Below are 23,535 nucleotides of genomic sequence, written 5' to 3'. Positions count from 1 at the left end.
TATAGGCCAGGGCAGGTAGACATCTTCGTAGACGAGGAACCATGGCAGCAAGAAGGCCGCCTGTAGTATCTCGTGAAACAAGCGCTAAAGAAGGCAAAGATCACAACAGGACCGCTTCTAGCTAGACAACGCGATGTAGGCAAGTTTACAAGGAAGATTAACGCGGCGCTCTACCTAGTCAAGGCGGCAGCACTGTACCAGTAACTAGATAGCGGCGAGGCTGCGATCCTTACGCAGCTTTAGACAGGCAAGACAAGTCTCAAGATATATCTCTACAAGATTAAGGCGGCAGAGATAGCAGAGTGCGAGTGCGGGCTAATTAAATCTATCCCGCACTTTCTCTTCTGCTGCAGGAGGTAGGAAGAGCAGAGATAGAAGCTACGACTAGTTGTAGTACGGAGAGCGATTTGGGGACCTCTTGTATGCGCTTAGGGGCTTTTTAAGGCGTAAAGAAGGGTACAAGAGTATTAATAGACTAATAGAATAATAGGAGCCTAATATTAAGGTAGTGCAAGCCACAATCTAGTTCACGATACCCGTGGGCCTTAGTTGTGTAACTATGCATCATGGCCCATGGGCTTGACGTTATCGATAAAGATTTTCTAGTGGGAAAGTTGCCATGGCTCGATCAACCCCTGCGCAGTTCATCTCATTGACCAGTTCCTGCTTTCATGGTAAGACTCGTTATTTTCTCAGATCCATACACATGTTCTAACATTAAGCAAGGCTCCAATCAAAAAGCGCACGACTGCGCGCGTAAAATCGGCTCGTGCAGCGCGGCCTGCGATCGTTACAGCTGGCCTACCCAGGCCGGACGAAGATTCGCCCTCGCTCTTCGTCTCATCCAAGAAAGACAAGCAGAAAATAAAACACTCGTCCTTTGTCTCTAAGATCGAAAAGTCTTCTTCAAAGACCCAGAAGCGGCGGCGGCCCAACAAGAAGCTTGTTGCAGACCTCGAATCACTAGCCGATGCGCTGCCAGGTCTCGACGGCGAAGGCGCAAACGGGGAGATTGAGGTTGGTCAAGCCAAGGTTACCCAGAGAAACCCTATGAGAAGTATGAAGAGCAAGCCAGGCGCACTGAAGCGCAAGGAAAAGCTCGAGAAGCTCGAGATGGATAGATTCAACAAAAACCTTGTACAGTTGGCGACTGCGAACCCTGGTGCAGCAGTGCAGGACCGTTGGGCAGCACTTAAGAATCACGTTCAAGGCAACATGGAGATCAAGGCCGAGTTCGTCAGGAAATGAAGAGTTGGGCTATCCTTGGGAAATGATTCGTAAGATGGCCTATAAGGAAGAGAGTATACGACAGATCGTCAATTCAAGAGGGGTTCACGCCAAGCTCGCATGACCGCGGAGCTGAATTTGATCACCCAGGTGCGGTGCGTGGTATGGGGTTTGTAGACATACATTGCGCGATACGAACTCCATATAGTTGGTAGTGCTTCGACATGGTTGGAGCTTCGGTGTTGAAGGCAATTTCCCTGGCCATTTCATAACTAGAGAAACTAGGGATTCGAAGCATTGCTTGTTGCTTATGGGTTAAAAACATAGTGCATGCTAGTGACAGTCATAACGTTGACTACATTATACGAATATACGATCTAAATGAGTATCGGAGCCGAGATTTCGGCGTGCAGTTGAGCGATGACATCACGCGTCTCGACACAATCCTGACACCAACCACGTAGTTACCCTGCTACCTCCTTAAGTCTCCAGGAGAGCCGCACAGCATATTGACACGACAATATTTCAAAAAGATCTTTGGCGCTATTAAACATGGCAAAGGCTTTGTGGCTGTCACTTATCGCGTTTACTCTACAGATTACTGGACCTTGAGAAATGTGCCTCTCCTATCTAAATTTGCATTGCTATCGTCTTCGTCTCTGTTTGTGATAGCCAATACGACTTTGCTTCCTTATCTTTTTCTTTCCATATTTGAATACGCCACAATGTCATTCCTTGAGCGTCAAAAAAGTCGCATAGCAGGTGACATAGAAGATGGTCGTCACAATAGCGTTCTTCCTTCGTCGACCTCTAGCAAAGTTCCTCATGCGAAGAAACCTCGAACCCGTCCCCCAAATTCACTCCGCGATCACCTCCCTTATCCCACTTCGGTGTTGAATCCATCCTCTGGGCCGTATGCCGTTGGGAGTATGGAAATCGAGGTGCCCGTGGAAAGACCACGCGCCATCTCCAACATAACTCGTCATGGACGGCACGTCCTGCAACTGGAAACAATATTATTCACATTATACTACCCGGCAGGCTTTGACAGTGGGGCAGGAAATGCCCCAGGTGGGGAGAAGAAATGGGGTCGAGAAACTTGGCTACCACGACCGCGGTTGGAGACAGCGAAAGGCTATGCACACTTTGCAGGACTGCCCAACTGGGCAGGAATCGGGCTCTTTGGCGCGACTACGATGCTCAGCAAACTTCGCGCATATCGAAACTCTCCCGTCGCAAGGCATTGGCCACCAGAAGGCAATTCGAAGAAATGTGGACACAAAATCAAGAACAAGAGAGGCCCAGCTCCTGAGGGGATGCCAGAGGAGCCAACATTTCCGCTCTTGATCTTCAGTCATGGTTTAGGAGGTTCTAGAACTGCTTACAGCAGCTTGTGTACGGAATTTGCAAGCTATGGATTCGTTGTATGTGCTGTTGAGCATAGAGACGGGAGTGGACCTCGTTCATTCGTGAATCATGCGAAGTGCGATAATGAGGGAAGAGATGGGCAAGGGGGAGCCACACCGGACGAAAACAATAAGCATAATGAACATGGGATGGACAACGCAAAGACGTCACCTCGGGATGTTCTAGATCATACTGAAAAGGAGATCAAGCAGGGCTATCATTACGTGGTAAGTGGCACAAACGTGTATCCCAGAGGCTGGGCTGGGCTCATCATGGTAGTGATTCGCTTACCAAACCAGGATTATATATTTCCAAAGAACAACCCAAAGGATACTGCGCCTAACAACGAGCGTGGTATTGATACAGAACTTCGTAGCGCTCAGATCGAGTTGCGTCTCAGTGAACTAGAAGAAGCGTATCGCGTCTTGGAAATCATATGTGCTGGAGACGGCGAGAAGATCGCGCGGCAAAACCGGCGTTGCGAAGGCTTTGTTGGTGGCTCATCGCGAGGCTTGAAGGGAATCAATTGGCAAAGATGGAAAGGCAGATTCCATGTTGACAAGATGATACTTGCTGGGCATAGTTTTGGGGCTGCGACGGTTGTCGAAGCTCTCAGACATACAGCTAGGTTCAGAAATGTGCAAGCTGGAATCATCTACGACATATGGGGGTCAGCATAATCGCACTTGTTCATGTTTTCAACCCTAACATAGACACAGGGCCCCTATCAAACCACCAGCGGAGGATCCCAAGCACCGCATCAATCTACCCTTGCTCTCAATCAGTAGCGAGGCATTCATGTACTGGGAAAAGAACTGGAACGCCGTCATGAGCCTGATGGAGGAAGCGAGTGAGCATGGTGCACCGTCTTATCTGTTCACCGTCAGAGGCTCAGTGCACATCTCACAGTCCGACTTTTCAATCATGTATAGGCATCTCACGTCCTTTCTCATGAAGGCGACAGTGCACCCACAGCGGGCAATTGATCTTAACATCTCGACAAGTTTGGAATTTCTCCGGCTAGTAATTCCATCTGCCGGAGGTGGAAAGGCGATTATCGACCGTTGTATGACGGACGAGAAGATCTTGGAGACACCTGTTCTAGAAGTGATGCCAACAGATCACCGTCCAGACGACGAATGGATCGCTGCGAGGCTCCGTGTCGAACATGAATTCAGAAAACGCGTAGCATCTAGTGTGCAGAGGAAGCTCAAACGGAAGAAAAATGGAAACGCTGGGGTTTACTCCACTTCAGATGAGATGTGGTGCCACTTTAAACCCACAGAAGAAGATTTAAAAAGATGGATAGAGGTGGAAGACAAAGGAGCGAATCGCAGAGATGACAGTTATGCAGTTCGTGGAGGTGGGCTTGAGGAATCTCGGGAAAGCAGCGATGACAACACAACCCTGAGCAATCTCGAAGACACACAGAATCATACTGGAGAAAAACCTGCGATGGATGCAATTGAGCCTGATCGAAATTATCATCATGATTCTCAGCAGGTGCAAAACAAGTTTGCGGACGAGACGAAGAGAGGAGACGAAGCCACTATGCCAAGCGATACTGTTTCATCATCATACGATGCACCTGCAGGCACGTTGATGGATATACTGCCTTCTCTTGACGATGGCCCAGTTCAACCCGCTTAAAAAGTTTCCAAGCTGACTACGACTTGCTGATTTTTCGTAACTGAAAGTTTCAGTCAAGTTTCGTTGGACCGCTATTGGACCGCTGGCTGGTTAGAAGAGAGGCTGGAGTTCTCGGTAAATACAGAACAAATCATAGCCAACAATATGAGCGGCTTTTGAATTCACATGATAGACACGATAATGTTAGTGCTTTTGAACTAGCCAAGTGAAATGACTAAGGTATGCATATGCTGTGAACACTTGACACATAGGCGGTACATGCTGCATAGACGCGGCTTCTTGATTGAAACGCCTATGACTGGATTAGACTAATGACCAGTGATAGGTTTAAAAGTCTTGAAGGAAAGCCAGCCAAGACGAGGTCGTTGGGGAACGGCCGTAACGTTACGTGAGGGGCGTAATCACGTGACCTGTGCAATCTATCCGGCTTTTGGAGGCCCCACTCTTTTTATGTTCAGTAATCATGCAACTGCTGTCTTCAATCAAGTTAGTCCAACTGCTTCCCACACAACACGCAAACAACGTAATCCAGTCATCTGCAGAATCCGACAATTCTCGCTCTAATTCGGCTTTATTTGTGTCTCCTAGTTCTAAACTCAGCTTATTATCCAAACAGAGTAAGCTTGCGAGCCTGCATCTCGGATAACACCCTCCCTTGGAAGCTTAAAGTAGCATATACTCGTTGTATTCCACTTACAGGCAGCATATCTAGCTCGAACTCTATAAGCTTGCGAAGGCAAATTCGCTATTAGGAGGCTTGGTCAGACACACGCGCAGTTCAAGGGACCGTTTTCTCTACTTTCCTCAACTCGACAATAGTGTGGACGGGTTTGCTTTCTAACAAGTCGGGACTTCCCCTTGATCGTGGAGCGTAGTGTGCACTTGTGCCTATTCTCCGCCGACTATCCACTATTGTCTCTTTTGATTGTTTCTCACGAGTAGTCTGTACACACACAAGGCTGCATCTCAGAAAATCACGGTTCCGGTTGATCCGACAAGGCACGTGACTGACTCAAAGAGCTGGCGTCAAACGAGCTACAGCAATAAGGCTTGGTCCCTCAGGCTAAGACTGAAGAACGCCATGACAAGTTCCGAGTCGGAAGAACAAGTTCCTCGAAAGCGGACGCGAACGAGCCATAGCGATGAGGACAGGACTGCTGCTGGGAAGAAAGCTAGAGGGAGACCTAGAGTAGACACGCAAGATGCTACTGCTGCTGATGTACGTTGTTCTATTTTCATATCTACTTGTAGCACAGAGCTAGTTGTGTTTTGCGACTGTCACTATGAAAACCTGCACCACGGTTTGCAACCTTCGGACTTGGCTGTGCCAATTGAAAGCCGATGTCCTATGTGTGCAAACTGACCTTGTCAAAAAGCACTTTCGGTTATTCGTTGCTTCTACTAGATATTACGGCTATTTGATTTTTTCAACATATACTAATTCACGTCTCAGCGACGAAGAACACAGATACGTCTTGCGCAGCGAGCCTATCGCCAACGCAAAGAGACAACGATTGCATCCCTGAAGAACCAAAGCTCTCAGCTGCATTCGATCATAGAGCAGATGAACAAAACATTTGGTCGCTTGAATGAAGCTGTACAAGCATCTGGGTTACTGCAACTCACCCCTGAACTAGCAAGAGAGTTCAAAAATGCTTCGGAAACTTTCTGTGGTCTTGTGAAGACTGCCAATGAAGGCGAAAATGACGGGGCTGAAGAGCATGCGGATCCGACCGACAACGCCACAGAGTCCCATGAGGAGCGTGTGCAACAGAAAACAGCCGACGACTCTCAGCATATGTCCTGGGGTGACTCAGTTTCATTCTCATCTTCCAAGGTGAGCTTAAGATTCTCCGGACGATGATGATGGGCATCTCGGAAATTCATCGTCGCACCTTCTAGCGCCAGTTCTCTGCTAATTTTGTTCGATTCCCAGCCAGAATCTCTAGATCAACGGCGTCCCATCGACTCCTTCGCTGATGTAAATAGCACCTTCGGTGATGATATAATCACATCGAACCTTGTTCGCCATCGACGGTCCGTTATTGGCGAAATTCTGAACCAACAAAGCGTTGCATTACCGCAACGACAACGAAGTCAGACGTCAAGTCATTCCCAGCAGCTTCCTTTTGGATTGCTCGACCTCATCAACCAAGATCAGGCGTCGTATACGCCATCATGCACGGTAGGTGATGTCCATTCATGATCCAATGTCTCATGAGATGAATTTCCCTCCTCCGACTACATATAGCGGCTGAAGGGAGCCTAGTGAAGGCCTTCAAGCCCATTCCGTATGTTTCTGTGCTAAGGTTCATATAGAACTCTAACCTTTATTCCATCACCGTTCCTACCTCCCAGGATACTCCGCCGACGATGAGATAACCATCACCACAGGCAGACATCTCGCTTTCCACAAAGACGTCATCCGACACAAAAACTACTTATAGCTTTCATGAGATCAACTTTGCGCGACGATTGACTAGACGTGCGCTCGAGGCCGGGTTCCAGCTGCTCAGTACTGCGAACGTTGGCCCGGCAGTCTTAAACTATGTGTTCAAGCTCTCACTACCATTCTTAACGCCAGAACAACTACGCGCAAGATTCAAGCTCATGCTAGAGAGGGGCCCGGATGAAGATCTGGATTGGTGGGAGACTCCTTTCATTCAACTTGGTGGAGCGGGCACACATTATCCGAGGCGTGATGCTAAGGGTCGGATCGCGCCATTTAAAAACGCATGGAAAGTAAGACCGCCAGGTCCTCAAGACAAGAAATCAGCACAAGTGGAGAATGCTATTGATGGACGGATAGAGTCTCTGGAGGGCGTCGATCTCACCGGCTACGAAGGAGAATGGTTCGACGCTTATGACGTCCAAGGATATCTAGAGGAGAAGTATGCTTGCAAGCTAGATCCCGATAGCTCATTCGCGGAGTGTCTACTCGAAGACGACGACAGCAAGAATGATCCTGATCAAATCGCTCAGTCCGCTCAGTTCGATGCAAACCCGCGACGAGAAGCACACGACGACGGGAGTCCAGGCCTGACGAACAGCTCCGCGAACTCATCCACCTCGTCGACCTCCTGCACCGCTGTGAGCTTACAAATTAGCCCGCAAGATCTTCCAGGCTCAGGCCATTTCGGCTTGGATATGAACTTCCCTCAAGAAACTCGGCCGGCATTTCGAGGCGAGGATATGGACAAATTGGTAGGTTACGACATATCGTTTGATCAAACACTGGGTCTCGATCTAGCACCTGGGTTCGACTATGGCTTCTCAAATGAAAGTGGCATGCACATTTCATCGACAGGTCTGACCTCAGACATGATGAGTAACAATATGGCATCGGTACCCGTGTCAAGACAGAAACGGAAGAAGATTGTTACCCTTGACGTGAGCCGACTGATTGATGGTGAGTGAGAGCGCTTGCTGGTGGTAAACAGACGGTGCGCTGACAAAGTTTGCAGAAATGATGAAAACTGGTGTTTGTCTTGGGCGAGCTCCAGGCTTCAGGCGAAAGGATGTGGACGGTGCTGTAAGACTAGCGGCAATTCCTACGTATTGAGAGTATCACGGAGTAGGAGAAAGGGGGGGCGCCAGATGGCAATTCAGGCTGAGGAGAAACAATGTTGCAGACTTTGTAATATTATATGGGTTGCTGACTTTACTGGCAATACCATATGGGATGAGACGATGAGGTCGACGCGAACAGAATGTCACGTGCACGCTATAACTGGCGCTAAGGACCAATGGCCTCAATAATCGCCGAACACCCGCGGTCCATCCCCAGAACACCCGCGACCACCAAAAGTGAGGGTACCCGAGCACGTCGTACAAAGCCTTCCATAGGGCTTCCCTGAGATCCGTAGAACCTCTTTGGAAAGCGCAGACGCATCTTTGAGCGCGCGCACACTTGTCTGCGGTCCCAGGCGCTGACGGAGAACTGCCTACCCTGGACTGTCGCATCCTCAGGCTGCTGCACGCGAGCAGCCATCGCAAGCCTTTTGCGCCGTTCGGGCGTCTCGCCAATACAGTAACCTAGATAGTTGAGCCGTACTCAAGAAGTGGCCATGTCGAACCAGGTGGTGGTTAGTATTGTTCCCAGCGCTCGCGCGAGCGGTGTGGGGGCAAGCAGCCTTGCTAACAGCGGACACCCAGGGCGCCGTCTACCAGCAGATCATCGATAAGGTGATTGCGGTCTCCAACAACGACTTTGAGGAGTTTGGCGTAGACCACTCTACCCTCAACGAGCTGAAGCAGGTATGTGGCAACCTGGCCGCTCTCCGACTTGTCGCTCCTGCCCTGTTCCACTACCTGCACATCCCCCCCCTCCCCACAACCGCCCTGCGCGACTCATTCATCCTCTTCCTTTTTCCCCGTCTTTTTCCTCGTCACCCATTTCTCTCCTCTCCATGTATCGACAGTCTCGTCCGATCGCGCGATGCTGCCTTGCTTGGTTGGTAGCGGGCGGCCGAAAGCGGGGCTGGGTTGCCGGCTGGTCTCGCAGCTTCGGGGGCACCTCAGTATTTGGGTCACCCTTCTTATAGCCCCTGCGCAGCTCCCCACCCGCCAAGCCACGCAAATCACTTCCCAACACGGCATAGCAGATCATGTGACTGCCGCCTTCACCACGCTGTCTTTTCCCCTCAGACACATGGCCATCCTGTATGCAGAGACTAACATGGTGCTAGGGCTGGCAAGAGAAGCTATCTGCACTCAAAGTTGCGCAGTTTCCGTGGGATCCGCAGCCTGAGCCTGTTCGCCAGCCGCCCACGGTGCCATCCAATGTCAAGGTTGACACTGATACACCTGTGTCGGCATCTCAGGAGACGCTCAACTTTCCGAATGTGCCAATGAAGGCAGATTCTGGTTATGCACCGCCCGTCACCAACTATTCCAATCAGGCACAGACGACTGACGGGTCTGGTTACAACGGTGGATATGCGCAGAACACACAGCTGGCACAACAACGTGCCAATGCCCTAGTACAGCAACGTATACTTCAACAAGGTCAACCACAGCAGCAAGGTTATGCTCAGTTGCCTATGCAGGGTCAGCCACAAACCCAGCAGCAGCAGCAGCAGCAGCAGCAACAACAACAGCAGCGCATGATGACTCAACACCAGCAACAGCATTCTCAACAGCATTCGCAGCATCCCCAGCAGCAGCAGCAGCGCCCACAGCAACAGCGCGCTCCCCAGCAAGGCCAAGTCTACACATCACAGACGGATGGGTCGGGCGATGCGCTGGCGGATTGGGAGGCGTTGAAGGCTGCCCGAGCTGCTAGTATCGAAGAACAAATTGCTGCCGATCAGTTCATGCGCGCTCGTGTAGATGCCATGGCCATGCGCCAGGACAGCGGACTCATGGTGCCGCTCGACTCTATGCCGAAAGGCAGGAAGCGCAAGGCAGCTGTCCGCGTGTTGCAGTGCGAGGATGCAGAAGCTTCATCGAGTGCACCAGCACCAGCTCGCTTTGACGGAGAAGAGGACGTCAAGCCCGAAGAAGATCCAGATGACGCGATCAATTCGGATCTCGATGACCCAGAAGATGAGCTCAACGATGGCGACAACAGTGACGACGACATGGTTGACTACATGCTGTGCACCTATGACAAGGTCCAGCGTGTGAAGAACAAGTGGAAGTGCACCCTCAAGGATGGCATTCTTACGACAAACAAGAAGGAGTAAGCCGATCTTATCCCGAGACCTGTGACCTTGTGACTAACACCGCGACAGATATCTCTTCCACAAAGCAAATGGTGAATTCGAATGGTAGTGACATTCACACAACTCCCGCTAAAACCCACCCAGCTGAACTCGAATTCTGAAGCGCCCCCTGCGATCGCGACGCCACATGATAGAGTTCAGCACACCCCCTGTACGATATGATTACTCCTAGGTTTCCCCCCTTCATTCTAGTTGTCTTATCCTCCAAAACGTTCATGGCTCACGGTCCACACATACACAAACACAAACACACTCAATGCGAGACCCGGGTCTTTGGCGGTATGGGTTCTTTGAACGAGTCACGGTTTCCCCTTGTTGATTGGCTCGTTTCTGGCACACAAACACATGCACACAGAGTAAAGAAAGTAAAGAAAGTAAACAAACACAAAACCTCGAATTGAATTGAATTGAATTGAATACGCATAAGCAATGGAGGAGAATATAAAATGGAATGAGATGAAACATGTAATACACAATGGCAGGATTAAACCAACATGGATTTTGATTAGCTAGAATTTCCGTTTCTGTTTCTTCTTCTCCTCTCTCGCTATCTTTCTCGTACACTGCAATCTCTCCATCCCATTATATTCGTCTCTACATGGTGAAGACTAGTGTGACTGGATATCCACCAAGACATGGTTGAGAAGAGGTAGACTAGTCATATGTCTCCATCACTCCCACTCCTCTACTTTAGAAATTTAGAATGAGCAGAAAGGCTCATGTGGCAAAAATAAAAAAAACGGCATCTAAAATGGATTGAAAATGTGTCCTTTATAGTATCACTATATGCATACACATACGACGCAACATCTCATCACAACTCATCATACTCATCTCCCTCACTCCCCTCATTTTCCCCACCCACACCCATCATCACCGTCTCATCCGCCAACCCGCCATCCTCGTCATCCCCCTCGTCCTCCTCCACCAACGGCACAAACTTGAAATGGACAAAGTTCACCTTCTCATCCACTGCACCGCGCTCTGCCGCAGACGCAGACACAGACGCCGATGCTGCACTTCCCCCTACAGCATGTCCGCTCCCCTCAACAGCCACCATGAAATTTAAACTCAGCACGCCCTGGGCATCAATCCGCAAGCTGACCTTTCTGGCCACACTCATGGTCCTGGCAGCCTTTTGGACAAGACTGAATTTAAATGTGCATCTAAGGACAGAGTCTGTGTCAGAGAGCTGGAATGTTTCGAAGAGAGTGGCTGGGATGGGGGTAGCAGGAGCCGCGTTTGTGCTGGTACGGATAGAGTTTCTCGTCTTAGGGTGGGCATTGTCGTGTTGATTGCTGAACTCGACTCTTGCGCTGCCGAGGGTGCCTTGTGCGCTGAAGGCTAGGAAGGGTTTGCCTCGCACAGTGCGCGCGTACAGGACTAGTTTTTCTGGACTTGTGGCGCTGAGCTCCGATATTGCGTCGAAGAGGTGTGATGCGGGCATGATGATTTTACAGGCTAGTGCGAGGGGGTCGAAGGGTACGTCCACCCAGTTTGCCGACTCGTATGTTGTCAAGTCGCATTGGGTTCGGATGCTGGCTTCCGTCAGGGTTATGGAGAAGGGTGCACCTATTGCAGCGTAGGAGATGCGACATAAGTTGTTCATTCCCAGGACATTATTGGAAAAGGCGGTGCTGGTTGGATATGGGTTGTCGCGAGCCCATGATGGCTTCGAGGATGAGGGATCGGTGAGACCGAAGATTTGAAGGGTTTCTAGGAGGGCGGGAAGAGAGATTTGAAAGGTGGGCGTGGAGCTGGTGGGTTCGGTGTCATCTTCGGAATCGTCCGAGTCTTGAACAGAGTGCTGGGTGAGGGGCGGTGCGTGGTAGGTGTAGGTTGTGAAAAGGGATTTGTCAAGGAAAGCGGATGCTAGAGGTGTTAGTAGAGGGATATTCGAGTATGGGAGGGAATCAGTACCTCCCATAGAGCTAGCCTCGTCAACCGAAACTTGAAGGCCGACTTCGCTCAGCTGGATGTATGCTTTTGTAGAGAAGGCAATGCAGCGGAGTAGCAGAAAAAGTTGGCGGGCCGAGCTAGAGACTGCGGTGAGGATGGGCGGCTCCTCCTGATCCATGTCGACAAGATGAATTGTGTGTGGCTCGTGGTAGGCAATGCGACCGCGGTGAAATGTTTGAGGGCAGAAGAGGCGTAGGAGGAGTGCAGAAGAATCGTGGGTTTGAACTTTTTATTGTATTTCCATAGATGATAGTACAGACAGTGTGTCCCAAACGCCCGACGGAGAAAGTAAAGGAGATGAAGTTAGACGTAGACGCCGACTGCGCAGATCATGTAGACTGCGCCAAAGCTGCGTGGTGTTAGTACAAGGAAGGAAGAGTGTGTACACATGGACACGGTTAGACGCGACATACCCGAATGCTAATGAAGCTGGAACACCGAGGACGGGTAGATTGACGAATGAACGATCTGTGTGTGGAATGAGTAAGGCGTGGATTGCGCAGAAGTCAGGGTGTATTGTGCATACTTAGGCCAAAGATGGTGCTTAGAACCAGAGCTGGGTCGCAATGTTAGCATGAATGCGCTACAAGCAAGCCTCATCAGCACGCGACGACGTAACTTACAGATGGCCAGCAAGGTAAAACCAACGACGAATTGCGAGTCCTTGCCAATGGATGGGATGAAGGGCGAGGCAGAAGCAGCCTCCCAGACGTCTAGGAGTGGGGTCGACATGTGTATATGTGTGCGAGAGAGAGAGAGAGAGAGAGAGAGAGTGTGTGTGTGTATAGGTGCGTTGTGTGTAGTAGGCAATTGCTGTATCAAATGTATCTCGTTCGCCTCGTGAAGGGCGGAAGGTGCATCGCTGGCCTCTTTGGGGGATAAGCAGGCTTGGCAGGGCCGCGGGCAAGGCGAGGCGATGCGTCAGTGCGGGCGGGCGCAACTTCCCCAACCCTCACACCTCCGCATTTCTCTGTGAGAAGTCGCGACTTGGAGACACACGCCACACACACACACACACACACACACACACACACACACACACACACACACACACACACACACACACACACACACACACACACACAACACAAACACACAAACACACAAACACACACACACGCACAACATAGACGCTGCACCCACACACGCTGCACATATAGCCATGGCAGGCACAGTCGAGGACAGTAAGTGCTTCTTTCCTTTTCCTTTCCTTTGCCTTCACTTTCACGCTCACCTTCACCTTCACCTTCACCTTCCCATCTCTCCACCTCTCCCAACGTCTTTCTTCCCTTTGATGTTGCAAACATCCACATGCACCACCACCATGTCGGCGCACAAGAACGTGGCCTTGCTCCGCAGCGTCGTGGGCTATCCCACTTCCCCCGCCACCTCGCCTACGCTCACACCTGTACCTCTTCCGCCCTCTCGTACTCTTTCGTCCCCAGAGGTTTCCCTACTCAGGCTGTCGCTCAAGACTAACCAGAATCCCTCCTCGCCAGCAAAACGCAAGGCCACCACCGACCCTCCCAATGGCTCTCCCAAGCGCGTCAAACAGTCGCCTAGCTCTACACCTCCAGTCGTTCCCGCTCCCGACGAGGCCTCGGCTTCGACGTCGGCTCCCGCTCCCGCTGTCAAACGGATAGTACCCTTTCCAGAGAAGCCTGCCGTCATCGAGGAGCGAAATGGCGAAATCGAGTTTCGCGTGGTCAACAATGACGGGAGGAGAGAGAGCACAATCATCTTGACGGGCCTCAAGTGCATCTTCCAGAAACAGTTGCCGAAGATGCCCAAGGACTACATTGCTCGGCTGGTCTACGACCGGACCCATCTGAGCATAGCTATTGTCAAGAAGCCCTTGGAAGTAGTAGGGTTCGTCACTCCCATGCCTTTGAGAAATAAGAAATTCCAAATCATCCAAGCCTGGCTAACATGAAGAGACAGTGGAATCACCTACCGCCCCTTTGACAAAGGTCAATTCGCCGAAATCGTCTTCTGCGCTATCTCGTCGGACCAACAAGTCAAGGGCTACGGCGCCCACCTCATGTCCCACCTCAAAGACTACGTCAAAGCCACCTCCCAAGTCATGCACTTCCTCACCTACGCCGACAACTATGCTATTGGATATTTCAAAAAGCAAGGCTTCACCAAAGAAATCACGCTCGAAAAGTCGCGCTGGATGGGCTACATCAAAGACTACGAAGGCGGCACCATTATGCAATGTAGCATGGTACCCAAGATCCGCTACTTGGAAAGCGGCCGCATGCTGCTCAAGCAAAAGGAATGCGCAAACGCCAAGATCCGCGCGGTGAGCAAAAGCTACGAAATACACCCCCCACCCGCCCAATGGGCCAAAGGCGACGTCAAACCCATTGACCCCTTGACCATTCCCGCCATCAAAAACAGCGGCTGGTCCCCCGTCATGGACGAATTGGCCCGTGCACCCCGCCACGGTCCCAACTACAACGCCCTCCTCCATCTCCTCAACGACATGCAAAACAACAGCAACGCCTGGCCGTTCCAACAACCTGTCAACAAGGACGAGGTCCTCGACTACTACGACGTCATCAAGGAGCCCATGGACCTCGCCACCATGGAAGAAAAGCACGAAAAGGATCTCTACCCTACGCCAGAGGATTTCATAAGAGATGCCAAGCTCATCTTTGACAACTGCAGAAAATACAACAACGAGAGCACGCCGTACGCCAAGGCTGCGACGCGCATGGAAAAGTACATGTGGCAGCGCATCAGAGAGATTCCAGAGTGGTCGGTGAGTCTGATTTGGGGTTCCTCTTTGATAGAAGGGAGAAGCTAACGGTTTTACAGCATCTCGAAGGTGAAATCACTGGCAAATGAGCTACTTGCATAACGCCTACTACCTGCCGCCCCACCTCTGCTCCTACTCTCTGTCTCCACTTTTCATCGCAATCACATATCTTGCTATCAAGAGTTGTCTCCATTGTCTTTCTTTTTGCCCTGTGGCTAACCTGAAGTTCCTCGGGCCTCATGTCGTAACGCACACCCCCACATGTTTATTCTGTCTTTGGCGGCATTTTCGTAACGGCGTCCAAGGATTTGTTGTTTTTTGGGGGATCAAAAGCTTGCACGGTAGTCTCTTCGTTATACCCCTATTTCCACTTGTTTTCCTATTCCCTAACCAGCGTGGGAGTTTTGGGTTTGTGTGTGCGTCTGGCTTTGGTATGTTGAGCGGGTTGGCAGTTGGAGGTTGCAGCAGAATGGCCTGTGTCTTATTGTGATGTGTGATGCATGATGGAGGGAGGGAGAAGGATGGGCTCGTATATGTGGACGTTTAGGTGTATGTGTACGTGTACGTGTACGGAAGTATCTTGTTGCTTGGATGAATATGTGCAATCGAGTCTTTTTTTTCTCTCGACTACCATCGACTACCATTTTTCACCGCGGTTGGGTGGGTTAGAGGGGCGATTGGATCCTTGTACAAGTTGTGCGTAGACGGATGGTTGGTTGCATTCTACAACATTCCCATTTTGTGTTCGTCATCCGGACTCTACCTTGGCACAGTCGTATGCATACTACCGACCTGTTGGTCTGGAATCACACGAGCAGCTTCCGCTTGGAGCGGGCGAGAGTGTGCGGAGTGCGGGGAAGGAGGGGGTGGAGTGGAGTGGAGTGGAGTGGAGTGGAGTGGAGTGGGTACTGTGCTGTAGAGAGTACTTGCTGTACTTGTACTTGTTCTACTGTAGTGTTCGTATGCCATCAAATACTCGATGCTATGCCGGTACGCAAGGAAAAAGCCAACCCTCCTCGTTTCTTCTCCACTGCACCTCACCTCCCCTTTCTCGAACATGCACCGGCTGGCATGTGGCCTGCCAGCCAAGCTACCTACCATCTACCGGCACATGCGCCCACACCCACGGCAACCACACCCATGCCAGCCCAGCGCTCGGCACGTGTCAGACATTAGCTATCTACGCCCCGAGAGTACGGCGCAGGCGAGTTCCGCCCCTGCTGTCCGTGTTGTGTGTGTGTGTGTGTGTGTGTGTGTGTGTGTATCTGGATGTATGTAGCGGTAGACGGTAGGCTGTCTTGTGGTGCATGGCATCCCCGCTCCGAGGGATTGTTTGTGTGGCGGAAGCGAGTGCGCTTGGGGAGATGGACGGGGACCTGGTAATTGGATTTTGGGGGGATGGGGTTGTGGGGTTGTGGTCATGGTAAGAGGAATTGGCTGGTTCTTTTTTAGAGGATCTAGTGAGGTGGTACTAGGTAGGTATAACTACCGGTAGAGAGTAACTATGGTACTGCTTGTGTGATGATAGCTGCTTGTTGGGTAGATGGCCATGCACATTCCGTAGCAGCAGCCATGAATGCCCCAGTCTGTCTCGCCCTCGTGTGTATGTGCTGGGCCAAGTGTACGACTTCCTACTCTACCTGTCTACCTCGTGATACCTGATACCACCATCCAACTCTCTTCTCCTACTCGTTGGCCAGACGTCGGCCTGTTCTTTGGACCCGGGCCAGCCGATTCCCAAACAAGAGCGTCAACCGAGGCGGGGGCGCAGAGTGGCGGCTGCTTATCGGGGCTGGAAGCGGCTAGGGCAGGCCGTTGGGTGCGGCAAACCACCTCGCGTGCTTCCTGACAGTACTATTACTACTCTACGACTGTGTGGAGACTGTCCAGACTGGGGAATAGATAAGAAGGCCGGTTGGGAAGGGCAAGGACCGCGGAATGGCCGTCTGGAGCGGGTGAAATCGATGCCATACAGTACCTGTTTCTACCACACTATCTGACCATCTCGGTCCTGCTCGCCCAAAAGCCCCCCCCAACGCTTGACAGGCAACCCAAAGACGTGCTCGAGAAGACGGAGATGACCGTAGTAGTAGTAGGCCAGTCGAGAGCCTTCGTGCTACCCGCCCCTTGACCAGGACCGAAGAGGAAGTTGTCTACGGTTCTCTCTCGTCGACGGTGGCCAACGGCTCGAGGGCAAAACCCCTCCCACTTTGGGTCCTAGCGTGATCCACGCTTGCGAAAATATAATCCCACCCTGTCCGGCCATCCTCGATTTCCCCATCGCGACCACAAATCCGACTCTCGTCCAGCTCGTCTTTTGCCCTGACAGTCAAGTCGGAATTGCCCTCGTGCTCCGTGCTTGGAGTCTGGAGTCTTGTGCTTTTGTGCTTTGTTGTGCTGCCTTGCTCGTCCCACTGGCAATCATGGCTGACGTCCGCGACCACAACAGCTCGCCCATGCCGGGTGTCGCTCGCAACCCGGATCCGGCCCTGGACATTTCGCGAGAACATGAGCATCAGCACGTGCATCACAGTGCGCGGGCAGCCCACCCAGACAACATAGTCTACACCACGGGCACGACCGAGGATCGCAGCCATGTGCCCAACCCCACCGCCCTGGACAGCCATCTTCACTTTCGTCGCCAGTCGGATGAGAAGCAGGCCCAGCCGGATCTGGAAAAGGATCTGGAAAAGGCGGGCGGGTATGACTACGAGGTGGAAAAGGCGACGAGTAGCTCGGGAGAGCATATTTCGAGGAACCATGAGCCCGAGGCAGAGAAGAAGCCGTGGTATTCTCCTTCGGTGCTGTATAGAAACTACCGCTTGCCAGCCCATCTGCTCATTGCAGCCTTCTTCACTGGGTAAGGCAGATCCAATGTTCTGGCAATTTGATTCTTCTTTTCTTCTTTTTTCTTCTTTCATTCTTTCATTCGCCCTTTTTCCAGGCGATCAAGTTACTGACCAAAGGCCATAGATGGTGGATTGCCAGCTTGGTCCTACATCGCCACGACAAGAACTGGGTCATTCCATTCTTGCTCTATCTTGCCATCATGCTCCGTATCATCACCCTTCATGTGCCCGTCACCCTCGTCACCAAGCCCATGCACTGGGTCTGGAACCAGACGGGAGTCCGTCTTGCCAATCTGATTCCAGAGAAGATGCGTGTGCCTGCCGGTGCCGCCCTTACCATTGCTGTCATCATCATTGGCTCCTTTGTCAGTGAAGAGAGCGAGGACAACACGCGGGCCAACCGAGCCGTCTCCTTGTTCGGCCTGCTCGTCTTCATCTTCGGCTTCTGGGCCACGTCGAAGAACCGCAGCAAGATTGTCTGGCACACCGTCATCGTTGGTATGCTGATGCAGTTCATCATCGCCCTCTTCGTCCTCCGTACCGGCGTCGGCTATGACATCTTCAACTTCATCTCCGAGCTCGCCCGCCTGCTGCTGGGCTTCGCAAAGGACGGTGTCACCTTCCTGACCGACGACAAGGTGCCCAACCTGCCCTGGTTCTTCGTCAGCGTCATCCCCGCCATCATCTTCTTCGTCTCCTTTGTCCAGCTGCTGTACTACTGGGGCATCCTCCAGTGGTTCATTGGCAAGTTCGCCGTCTTCTTCTTCTGGGCCATGCGCGTGTCCGGTGCCGAGGCCGTCGTCGCATCCGCCTCTCCCTTTATCGGCCAGGGTGAATCCGCCATGTTGATCAGGCCGTTTGTTCCCCATCTCACCATGGCTGAAATGCACCAAGTCATGTGCTCTGGTTTCGCGACGATTGCCGGTAGCGTCTTGGTCGCCTACATTGCCATGGGTCTCAACTCCCAGGCCCTCATCTCCTCGTGCGTCATGAGTATCCCGGCCTCGCTCGCCTTCAGCAAGCTCCGCTACCCCGAAACCGAGGAGACCCTGACGGCCGGCCGCGTCGTCGTGCCTGATGACGATGAACACAAGGCCGCCAACGCCCTCCACGCCTTTGCCAACGGCGCCTGGCTCGGTCTCAAGATCGCCGGCATGATTGTCTCCACCTTGCTCTGCATCATCGCCCTCCTCAACATGGTCGACGGCATCCTGACCTGGTGGGGCCGGTACCTCAACCTCGACGGCGAATACGACCTCACGCTCGAGCTCATCCTCGGCTACATCTTCTACCCCGTCGCCTTTTTGCTCGGCGTCTCGCGCGAGGGCAAAGACCTGCTCCTCGTCGGCCGCCTCATCGGCATCAAGGTCATCACCAACGAATTCGTCGCCTTTGCCCAGCTCGTCGCCCAAGACGACCCAGACTCGGAATACCACTCCCTGTCCCCGCGCTCGCGCGTCATCGCCACCTACGCCCTCTGCGGCTTCGGCAACATTGGCAGTCTGGGCACCCAGATTGGTGTGCTCAGCCAGATTAGCCCCGGTCGCAGCGGCGACGTCTCGAGACTGGCCATGTCGGCCCTTATCTCTGGCGTGTTTTCGACGCTGTCGAGTGCCGGTGTGGCTGGGTTGGTGATTGTAGATCAGGGCCGGTTCACGAATACGACACCCGCATAGGGGCTGGGATTGTTGGTGTGAGGGGAATGTTGGGTCATGACTGTTTTGCTTTGCTTTTTGTTTTGGCTTTGGCTTGGGATGGGTGTGCAGCGGCCAGGGAAAAGATGCAGCCTTTTTTTTTTTGGCTTTTCTTTCCTGTACATGGTGTGAGGAAAGATACCCGAGATTTATACATTTTTATTTTTTTCAGAATAACGTTGTGCACTTATTACGTCTGGTTTTTTTCTGTGAGGGGGGGTTTTTTTTTCAACTCCTCAGCTTAATGCGTGCATGGTTGTACTGTTCCCCTCACTCTCTACCCATAACTACCCAACAGATGCATGCGCAAGTGCCAAACTCGCCCCGGTCCATTCCAACCTCGACCACAAAAACCCCCCTGTTTCTTCAACACGCGTCGCGTTTTCGTTTTCGCTCGCTGGGCCGATGGCAGGCGGGGGCTCGGGGGAGGGGATTGGGGGTTCGAGATTGACGACGTGTATATCGTGTTTGGTGGTTGGATTGGATTTTGGGTGGTTGGGTGTGGTGTTGGGGAGGTGTACCGTAGTGGTGTAATGTGTGGGTACTGGGACTTTTTCCTTTTTCTTCTTCTTTTTCTTCTTCTTTTCCTTTTCCGATTCGTTTTCGGTTTCGTTTTCGTCCTCTTCTGTTTGTGCTGGATGATGGGATGGGGTTTTCATGGTTGGGTTTTTGGCCAAAGCCTGCTCCGAGCTTGCCGTTACTGACCTGATATCCCCCTTCCCTTCCTCTTACACCACTATCCACCCCCCTCCCCCCCCGCATCCCGCACCTCTGTCTTCGCGCTCGCGCCCAGCAGCGCCGAAATAACGGGTGCGTGGGCATTAGCGACTGCGGCGTGCAACGGCGTGTTTTCCGCTCCATCTGCAAGGTTGACATCGGCACCGCGGTGCAGGAGAGCGTGGGTGAGGGCTGGGGAGCCTTGGTTGGCGGCGAGGAAGAGGGGGGTGTGGTTGTTGTTGTCTTTGTGGTTGATTGGGGCGTGGTGGAGGAGAGCATCGATGATGTCGATGCGGTTGGCGAGGACGGCGGTGTGGAGGGGGTGGCGGCCGGTGTAGAGGGGGGATTCGGGGGGTGGGGTTGGTGTTTTGGTGAGGAGGAGGGTTACGAGGTTTATGTCTATTGAGGGGTGTTGTTCGAGGAGGAATGTGAGTGGGTGGGGAGGTAGGTGTGGGTTTTCCTTTGTGGGTTCTGGCGAGGGTGAAGGATTTGAGGCGTGTGGCGGGAGTGCGGTTGGGTTGGCGCCGGCGTCTAATACGAGGTTTAGTATGTCGAGAAGGTATTTTGGTGATGGTGGTGGAATTAGGGGAATCTGGTGTAGGATAGCCCAGAGCATGGATGGGCCGAGTGGTGAGTGTGGGAGAGCGTTGACTTGGAGTCCCATTGATAGCATCTGCTGAACATCCTTGACTGGGAATACCGAAGAAAAGGCAGTGGCTTCCGCATCTGGAGCTCCATATCTTGGAAGGGATCTTGCACGGCGTGCCCATTCACACTGAACCAACATCTCCATGACCCGCTGATCAGACGGTGCTTTCATGTCGAGACACCCTTCCCCCCAGTCAGCAAGTGTAAACACCGCCCCATTCCCAAGTAGTGCTTCCACAAAGTCCGGCTTCTTCAGCGTAATCGCATAGTACAAGGCGTCGCGGTTCCTGTGGTCCTCATGGCTCACGCAATTCCAGCTTGCTCTTCGGTCAGCCGGCTGCGCCAGCAAGACTTTGACAACCGGCAAGCCGTCTTCCGGGAGCGTCTTGACAGCCTGGATGAGCGGCGTGGCGCCTGAGCGGTCGCGTATGCTCCGGCTGATACCACGCTTGCAGATTGGCGCTGCGGCTGCGGCAATGTCTGACCATGTGGATGAGCCGGTTGGAATGCTCCTTGCGACGTGGTGTAGTGCGCTCATGCCGTTATCGTCCCATGAGTTTATGCTTGGGGGAATGGCAAGCATCGATACAACGGACCATTGTTGATGCTTCACTGCGAGTAGTAGTGGAGTGTTCCTGCCGGAGTCGACAGTCGAGGTCTCAGCGCGAGCTCGCAGCAGTAGACGGATGGTCTTCTCAAGGCCATTCGATGCAGCCAGATGTATTGCAGTCTGTGAACGGGAGTTGGTTTTACGAAGATCTGAAGCCTTGATCAAAGACTCGAGATCTGGCTCCCTCGCTTTGTCACCCAGTGTCGTTGCGAATAGTAGAGGCGTAAGTCCGTTCAAATTGACGTGTTGAGGGTTCGCTCCATTCTTGAGCAGAACATCGATGCACTGCCTGCTGTGAGTCGCAAGGTGTAAAGCAGTGTTGCCTTTGTAATCCTGCACGTTGACCTTCACTCCTGCCCCAATGAGCAGGTGCGCGACCCTCGTGTGGCCAAATTCAGAGCTCACTGCAAGATGAAGCAATGTCTTGCCATCTGGACAAGTCACCAAGGCATCTGCGCCTTGTCTCAACAAAGTGTCGAAAATCGTAGCCATGGCCTTTTCGTCCTGTGCGGACGGGCCTTCGAAAGCAGCTTGCAGAACAGTAAGACCCCTGTACCGAACAGAAACGTCTGCATTGTGCTTCACCAGCGCCTGAATGACAGATGGTCCCGCGCACTCCATTGCAACGAAGATGGGAATCTCTCCCTTTCCTGTCTGGCGATCTGGATCTGAGCCCTTTTCGAGAAACATTTCCACCAAACTCTGATCATTCCTCTTGATCGCTTCCACGAGCACGGTGGAGTCTGGATCGCATGCTGCCGTAAAGATATCGGCAATGAGATCGTTCCCGATTGAGAGGCGACCTTGCGTCTTCTGCACATGCTTCAGCAACATCTCCTTCTCTTTGACGAGCTTGCTGCGCTTTCCATGTGCAGCATTGATGATGGCAACGGCTGCATGCAGGTTGTTGGCTTTTAATGCCACTTCGGCTGGTGTCTGGCTGTATACGTTGAATGTATCGTATCTCGCTCCCATTCTCAATAAAGTGACGATCGTAGCTAGTGATCCAGACGTTGCTGCTGCGAGATGCAGTGGCGTCTCCCCAGACTCATCAGTTTGTACGTCCAGATCAGGACCAGCCGCAATGATAACATCGACAATGTCGCTACGGCCATGTCGAATTGCTACGTGTAGAGCAGTCTCCCCGTCTCTTGTCCTGGCGTTGACGTTTGCGCCTGCGTCGAGCAGAATCCGTATGATCTCGACGTTTCCCCTTGCCACGGCGATGCAAAGAGGCGGCTGGCCTAAACCGGTGACATCGTCTGGCGATCCGCCGCTTCGTAGAAAGTGAATGAGAGCGGCCTCGCGTTGGTGATAGACTGCATAGTATATCGGTGTCCATTCCTTCGAGGGCAGAAAGCTCTTGTCACCTTTCGATACTGTAACTGGCTTGCCGAACTTGCACCTCAAAACCTCCACCGAAGTCTGCAGCGTAGAAGCTTTTCTTTCCAAAGTACTGGTGGTGACCGGGTCTTTCTTTTGCTCTAGGTCGAGGGATCGTGGTATTGCGGCCTCCATTGAGCCAGCACGAGATGAAGAACACGTGCAAGACCTCAACATCTTGTACAAATATGAAGAGAGAAAAAGAGAACACAAGAAGAAACCCAGAAAAGCCAAAACGTCAAAACACCACAGAAAAGTGAGAGCAAAACAACGTACCCAATCCCAAATATTAACTCCAAAAATTCACAAACAACCCATCATCCATCCCCCCAAACCCACCATCGTCCCCCCGAATCCCCTTATCCCTTTAACGAAATTGAACACGCCACACCACCACCCAAACGCTTCCCGCACCCGCAAAAAGTAAACCAAGTAAATAGCGCCCATTCAATCAAGCCATGCACGTCGTACCATCTCCCCAATCCGAGTCCAATCCCAAGCGCGTGCTCCACCTACCAATGCCGCCCACCCAGCATTCCCCGTTCGACTGAAAAAGAAAAGAAAAGAGTGTGCCAAAATTACGGCATGGGATCTATAGCGCTGTCTCTCTCACTGTCCCGCGCTAACAGTAACAAGTCAATCTACCACGCCTCATCTCGCCGTGTCGCGATTTCGCTCGTCCCCCATTCTCCACATGGAGAGTTTACCATACATGCCGCACCCCCCCCTCAACCCATTCCCCTCGATCTCAGCCCCAGCCCACACAAGCCAACCCGCCAAAAGCCCAGCATCGCGCTCACGCCCATTGCACATCCGCGCTTCCTCCCCCTACGAATCCCAAGCTGTCTTCGTCGCTCTCCGCGCACACGAGAAACTGCGTTCACGCGGTGATGGGCTTGCG

The 23,535-nt window shown here is 52.3% G+C and overlaps 11 protein-coding genes across 11 annotated transcripts; 6 read left to right on the top strand and 5 right to left on the bottom strand.

The window, feature by feature from the left end:
- Positions 1-565: 565 nt before the first annotated feature.
- Positions 566-1,742, top strand: IAQ61_001028 (uncharacterized protein). Its single transcript, XM_003841205.2, has 2 exons — positions 566-674; positions 727-1,742. The coding sequence occupies exons 1-2, from the start codon at positions 672-674 to the stop codon at positions 1,246-1,248; spliced, it is 525 nt and encodes a 174-aa protein (XP_003841253.1). The 5' UTR covers positions 566-671; the 3' UTR covers positions 1,249-1,742.
- An 84-nt stretch (positions 1,743-1,826) lies between these two features.
- On the top strand, positions 1,827-4,284 carry IAQ61_001027 (uncharacterized protein; the record flags this gene model as incomplete). The annotated part of the gene is made up of 3 exons (XM_066094932.1): positions 1,827-2,861; positions 2,934-3,304; positions 3,354-4,284. Coding segments are annotated over 3 exons (2,337 nt in total), but the record flags the coding sequence as incomplete, so codon positions are not given.
- A 529-nt stretch (positions 4,285-4,813) lies between these two features.
- Positions 4,814-7,846, top strand: IAQ61_001026 (uncharacterized protein; the record flags this gene model as incomplete). The annotated part of the gene is made up of 5 exons (XM_066094931.1): positions 4,814-5,503; positions 5,738-6,121; positions 6,221-6,469; positions 6,679-7,693; positions 7,749-7,846. Exons 1-5 carry the CDS (start codon positions 5,366-5,368, stop codon positions 7,844-7,846), a joined length of 1,884 nt encoding a protein of 627 aa, XP_065955239.1. The 5' UTR covers positions 4,814-5,365.
- Positions 7,847-8,020: 174 nt separating this feature from the next.
- On the bottom strand, positions 8,021-8,275 carry IAQ61_001025 (uncharacterized protein; the record flags this gene model as incomplete). The annotated part of the gene is made up of 1 exon (XM_003841210.1): positions 8,021-8,275. One exon carries the CDS (start codon positions 8,273-8,275, stop codon positions 8,021-8,023), a length of 255 nt encoding a protein of 84 aa, XP_003841258.1.
- Positions 8,276-8,430: 155 nt separating this feature from the next.
- Positions 8,431-10,737, top strand: IAQ61_001024 (uncharacterized protein; the record flags this gene model as incomplete). Its single annotated transcript, XM_003841211.2, has 3 exons — positions 8,431-8,541; positions 8,973-9,967; positions 10,020-10,737. Coding segments are annotated over 3 exons (1,146 nt in total), but the record flags the coding sequence as incomplete, so codon positions are not given.
- Positions 10,738-10,749: 12 nt separating this feature from the next.
- IAQ61_001023 (uncharacterized protein) lies at positions 10,750-12,087 on the bottom strand (the record flags this gene model as incomplete). The annotated part of the gene is made up of 2 exons (XM_003841212.2): positions 10,750-11,882; positions 11,931-12,087. The coding sequence occupies 2 exons, from the start codon at positions 12,085-12,087 to the stop codon at positions 10,825-10,827; spliced, it is 1,215 nt and encodes a 404-aa protein (XP_003841260.1). The 3' UTR covers positions 10,750-10,824.
- A 185-nt stretch (positions 12,088-12,272) lies between these two features.
- On the bottom strand, positions 12,273-12,805 carry IAQ61_001022 (uncharacterized protein; the record flags this gene model as incomplete). The annotated part of the gene is made up of 4 exons (XM_066094930.1): positions 12,593-12,805; positions 12,496-12,525; positions 12,383-12,437; positions 12,273-12,318 (listed from the first exon to the last, which is right to left on the bottom strand). Exons 1-4 carry the CDS (start codon positions 12,699-12,701, stop codon positions 12,273-12,275), a joined length of 240 nt encoding a protein of 79 aa, XP_065955238.1. The 5' UTR covers positions 12,702-12,805.
- Positions 12,806-13,131: 326 nt separating this feature from the next.
- Positions 13,132-14,822, top strand: GCN5 (histone acetyltransferase; the record flags this gene model as incomplete). The annotated part of the gene is made up of 4 exons (XM_003841213.2): positions 13,132-13,153; positions 13,469-13,838; positions 13,911-14,736; positions 14,793-14,822. The coding sequence occupies 4 exons, from the start codon at positions 13,132-13,134 to the stop codon at positions 14,820-14,822; spliced, it is 1,248 nt and encodes a 415-aa protein (XP_003841261.2).
- A 2,334-nt stretch (positions 14,823-17,156) lies between these two features.
- IAQ61_001020 (uncharacterized protein) lies at positions 17,157-19,258 on the top strand (the record flags this gene model as incomplete). Its single annotated transcript, XM_003841214.2, has 2 exons — positions 17,157-17,593; positions 17,707-19,258. The coding sequence occupies 2 exons, from the start codon at positions 17,157-17,159 to the stop codon at positions 19,256-19,258; spliced, it is 1,989 nt and encodes a 662-aa protein (XP_003841262.2).
- A 305-nt stretch (positions 19,259-19,563) lies between these two features.
- Positions 19,564-19,935, bottom strand: IAQ61_001019 (uncharacterized protein; the record flags this gene model as incomplete). Its single annotated transcript, XM_003841215.2, has 1 exon — positions 19,564-19,935. One exon carries the CDS (start codon positions 19,933-19,935, stop codon positions 19,564-19,566), a length of 372 nt encoding a protein of 123 aa, XP_003841263.2.
- Positions 19,936-20,012: 77 nt separating this feature from the next.
- IAQ61_001018 (uncharacterized protein) lies at positions 20,013-22,811 on the bottom strand (the record flags this gene model as incomplete). The annotated part of the gene is made up of 1 exon (XM_003841216.2): positions 20,013-22,811. One exon carries the CDS (start codon positions 22,809-22,811, stop codon positions 20,013-20,015), a length of 2,799 nt encoding a protein of 932 aa, XP_003841264.2.
- Positions 22,812-23,535: the final 724 nt, after the last annotated feature.

Source organism: Plenodomus lingam, assembly GCF_022343315.1.
Source record: "Plenodomus lingam strain CAN1 chromosome Unknown contig_11, whole genome shotgun sequence".
NCBI classification, from domain to species: domain Eukaryota; kingdom Fungi; phylum Ascomycota; class Dothideomycetes; order Pleosporales; family Leptosphaeriaceae; genus Plenodomus; species Plenodomus lingam.
The sequence above is the reverse complement of the archived record's forward strand: the minus strand, read 5'-3'. Positions and strand labels throughout refer to the sequence as shown.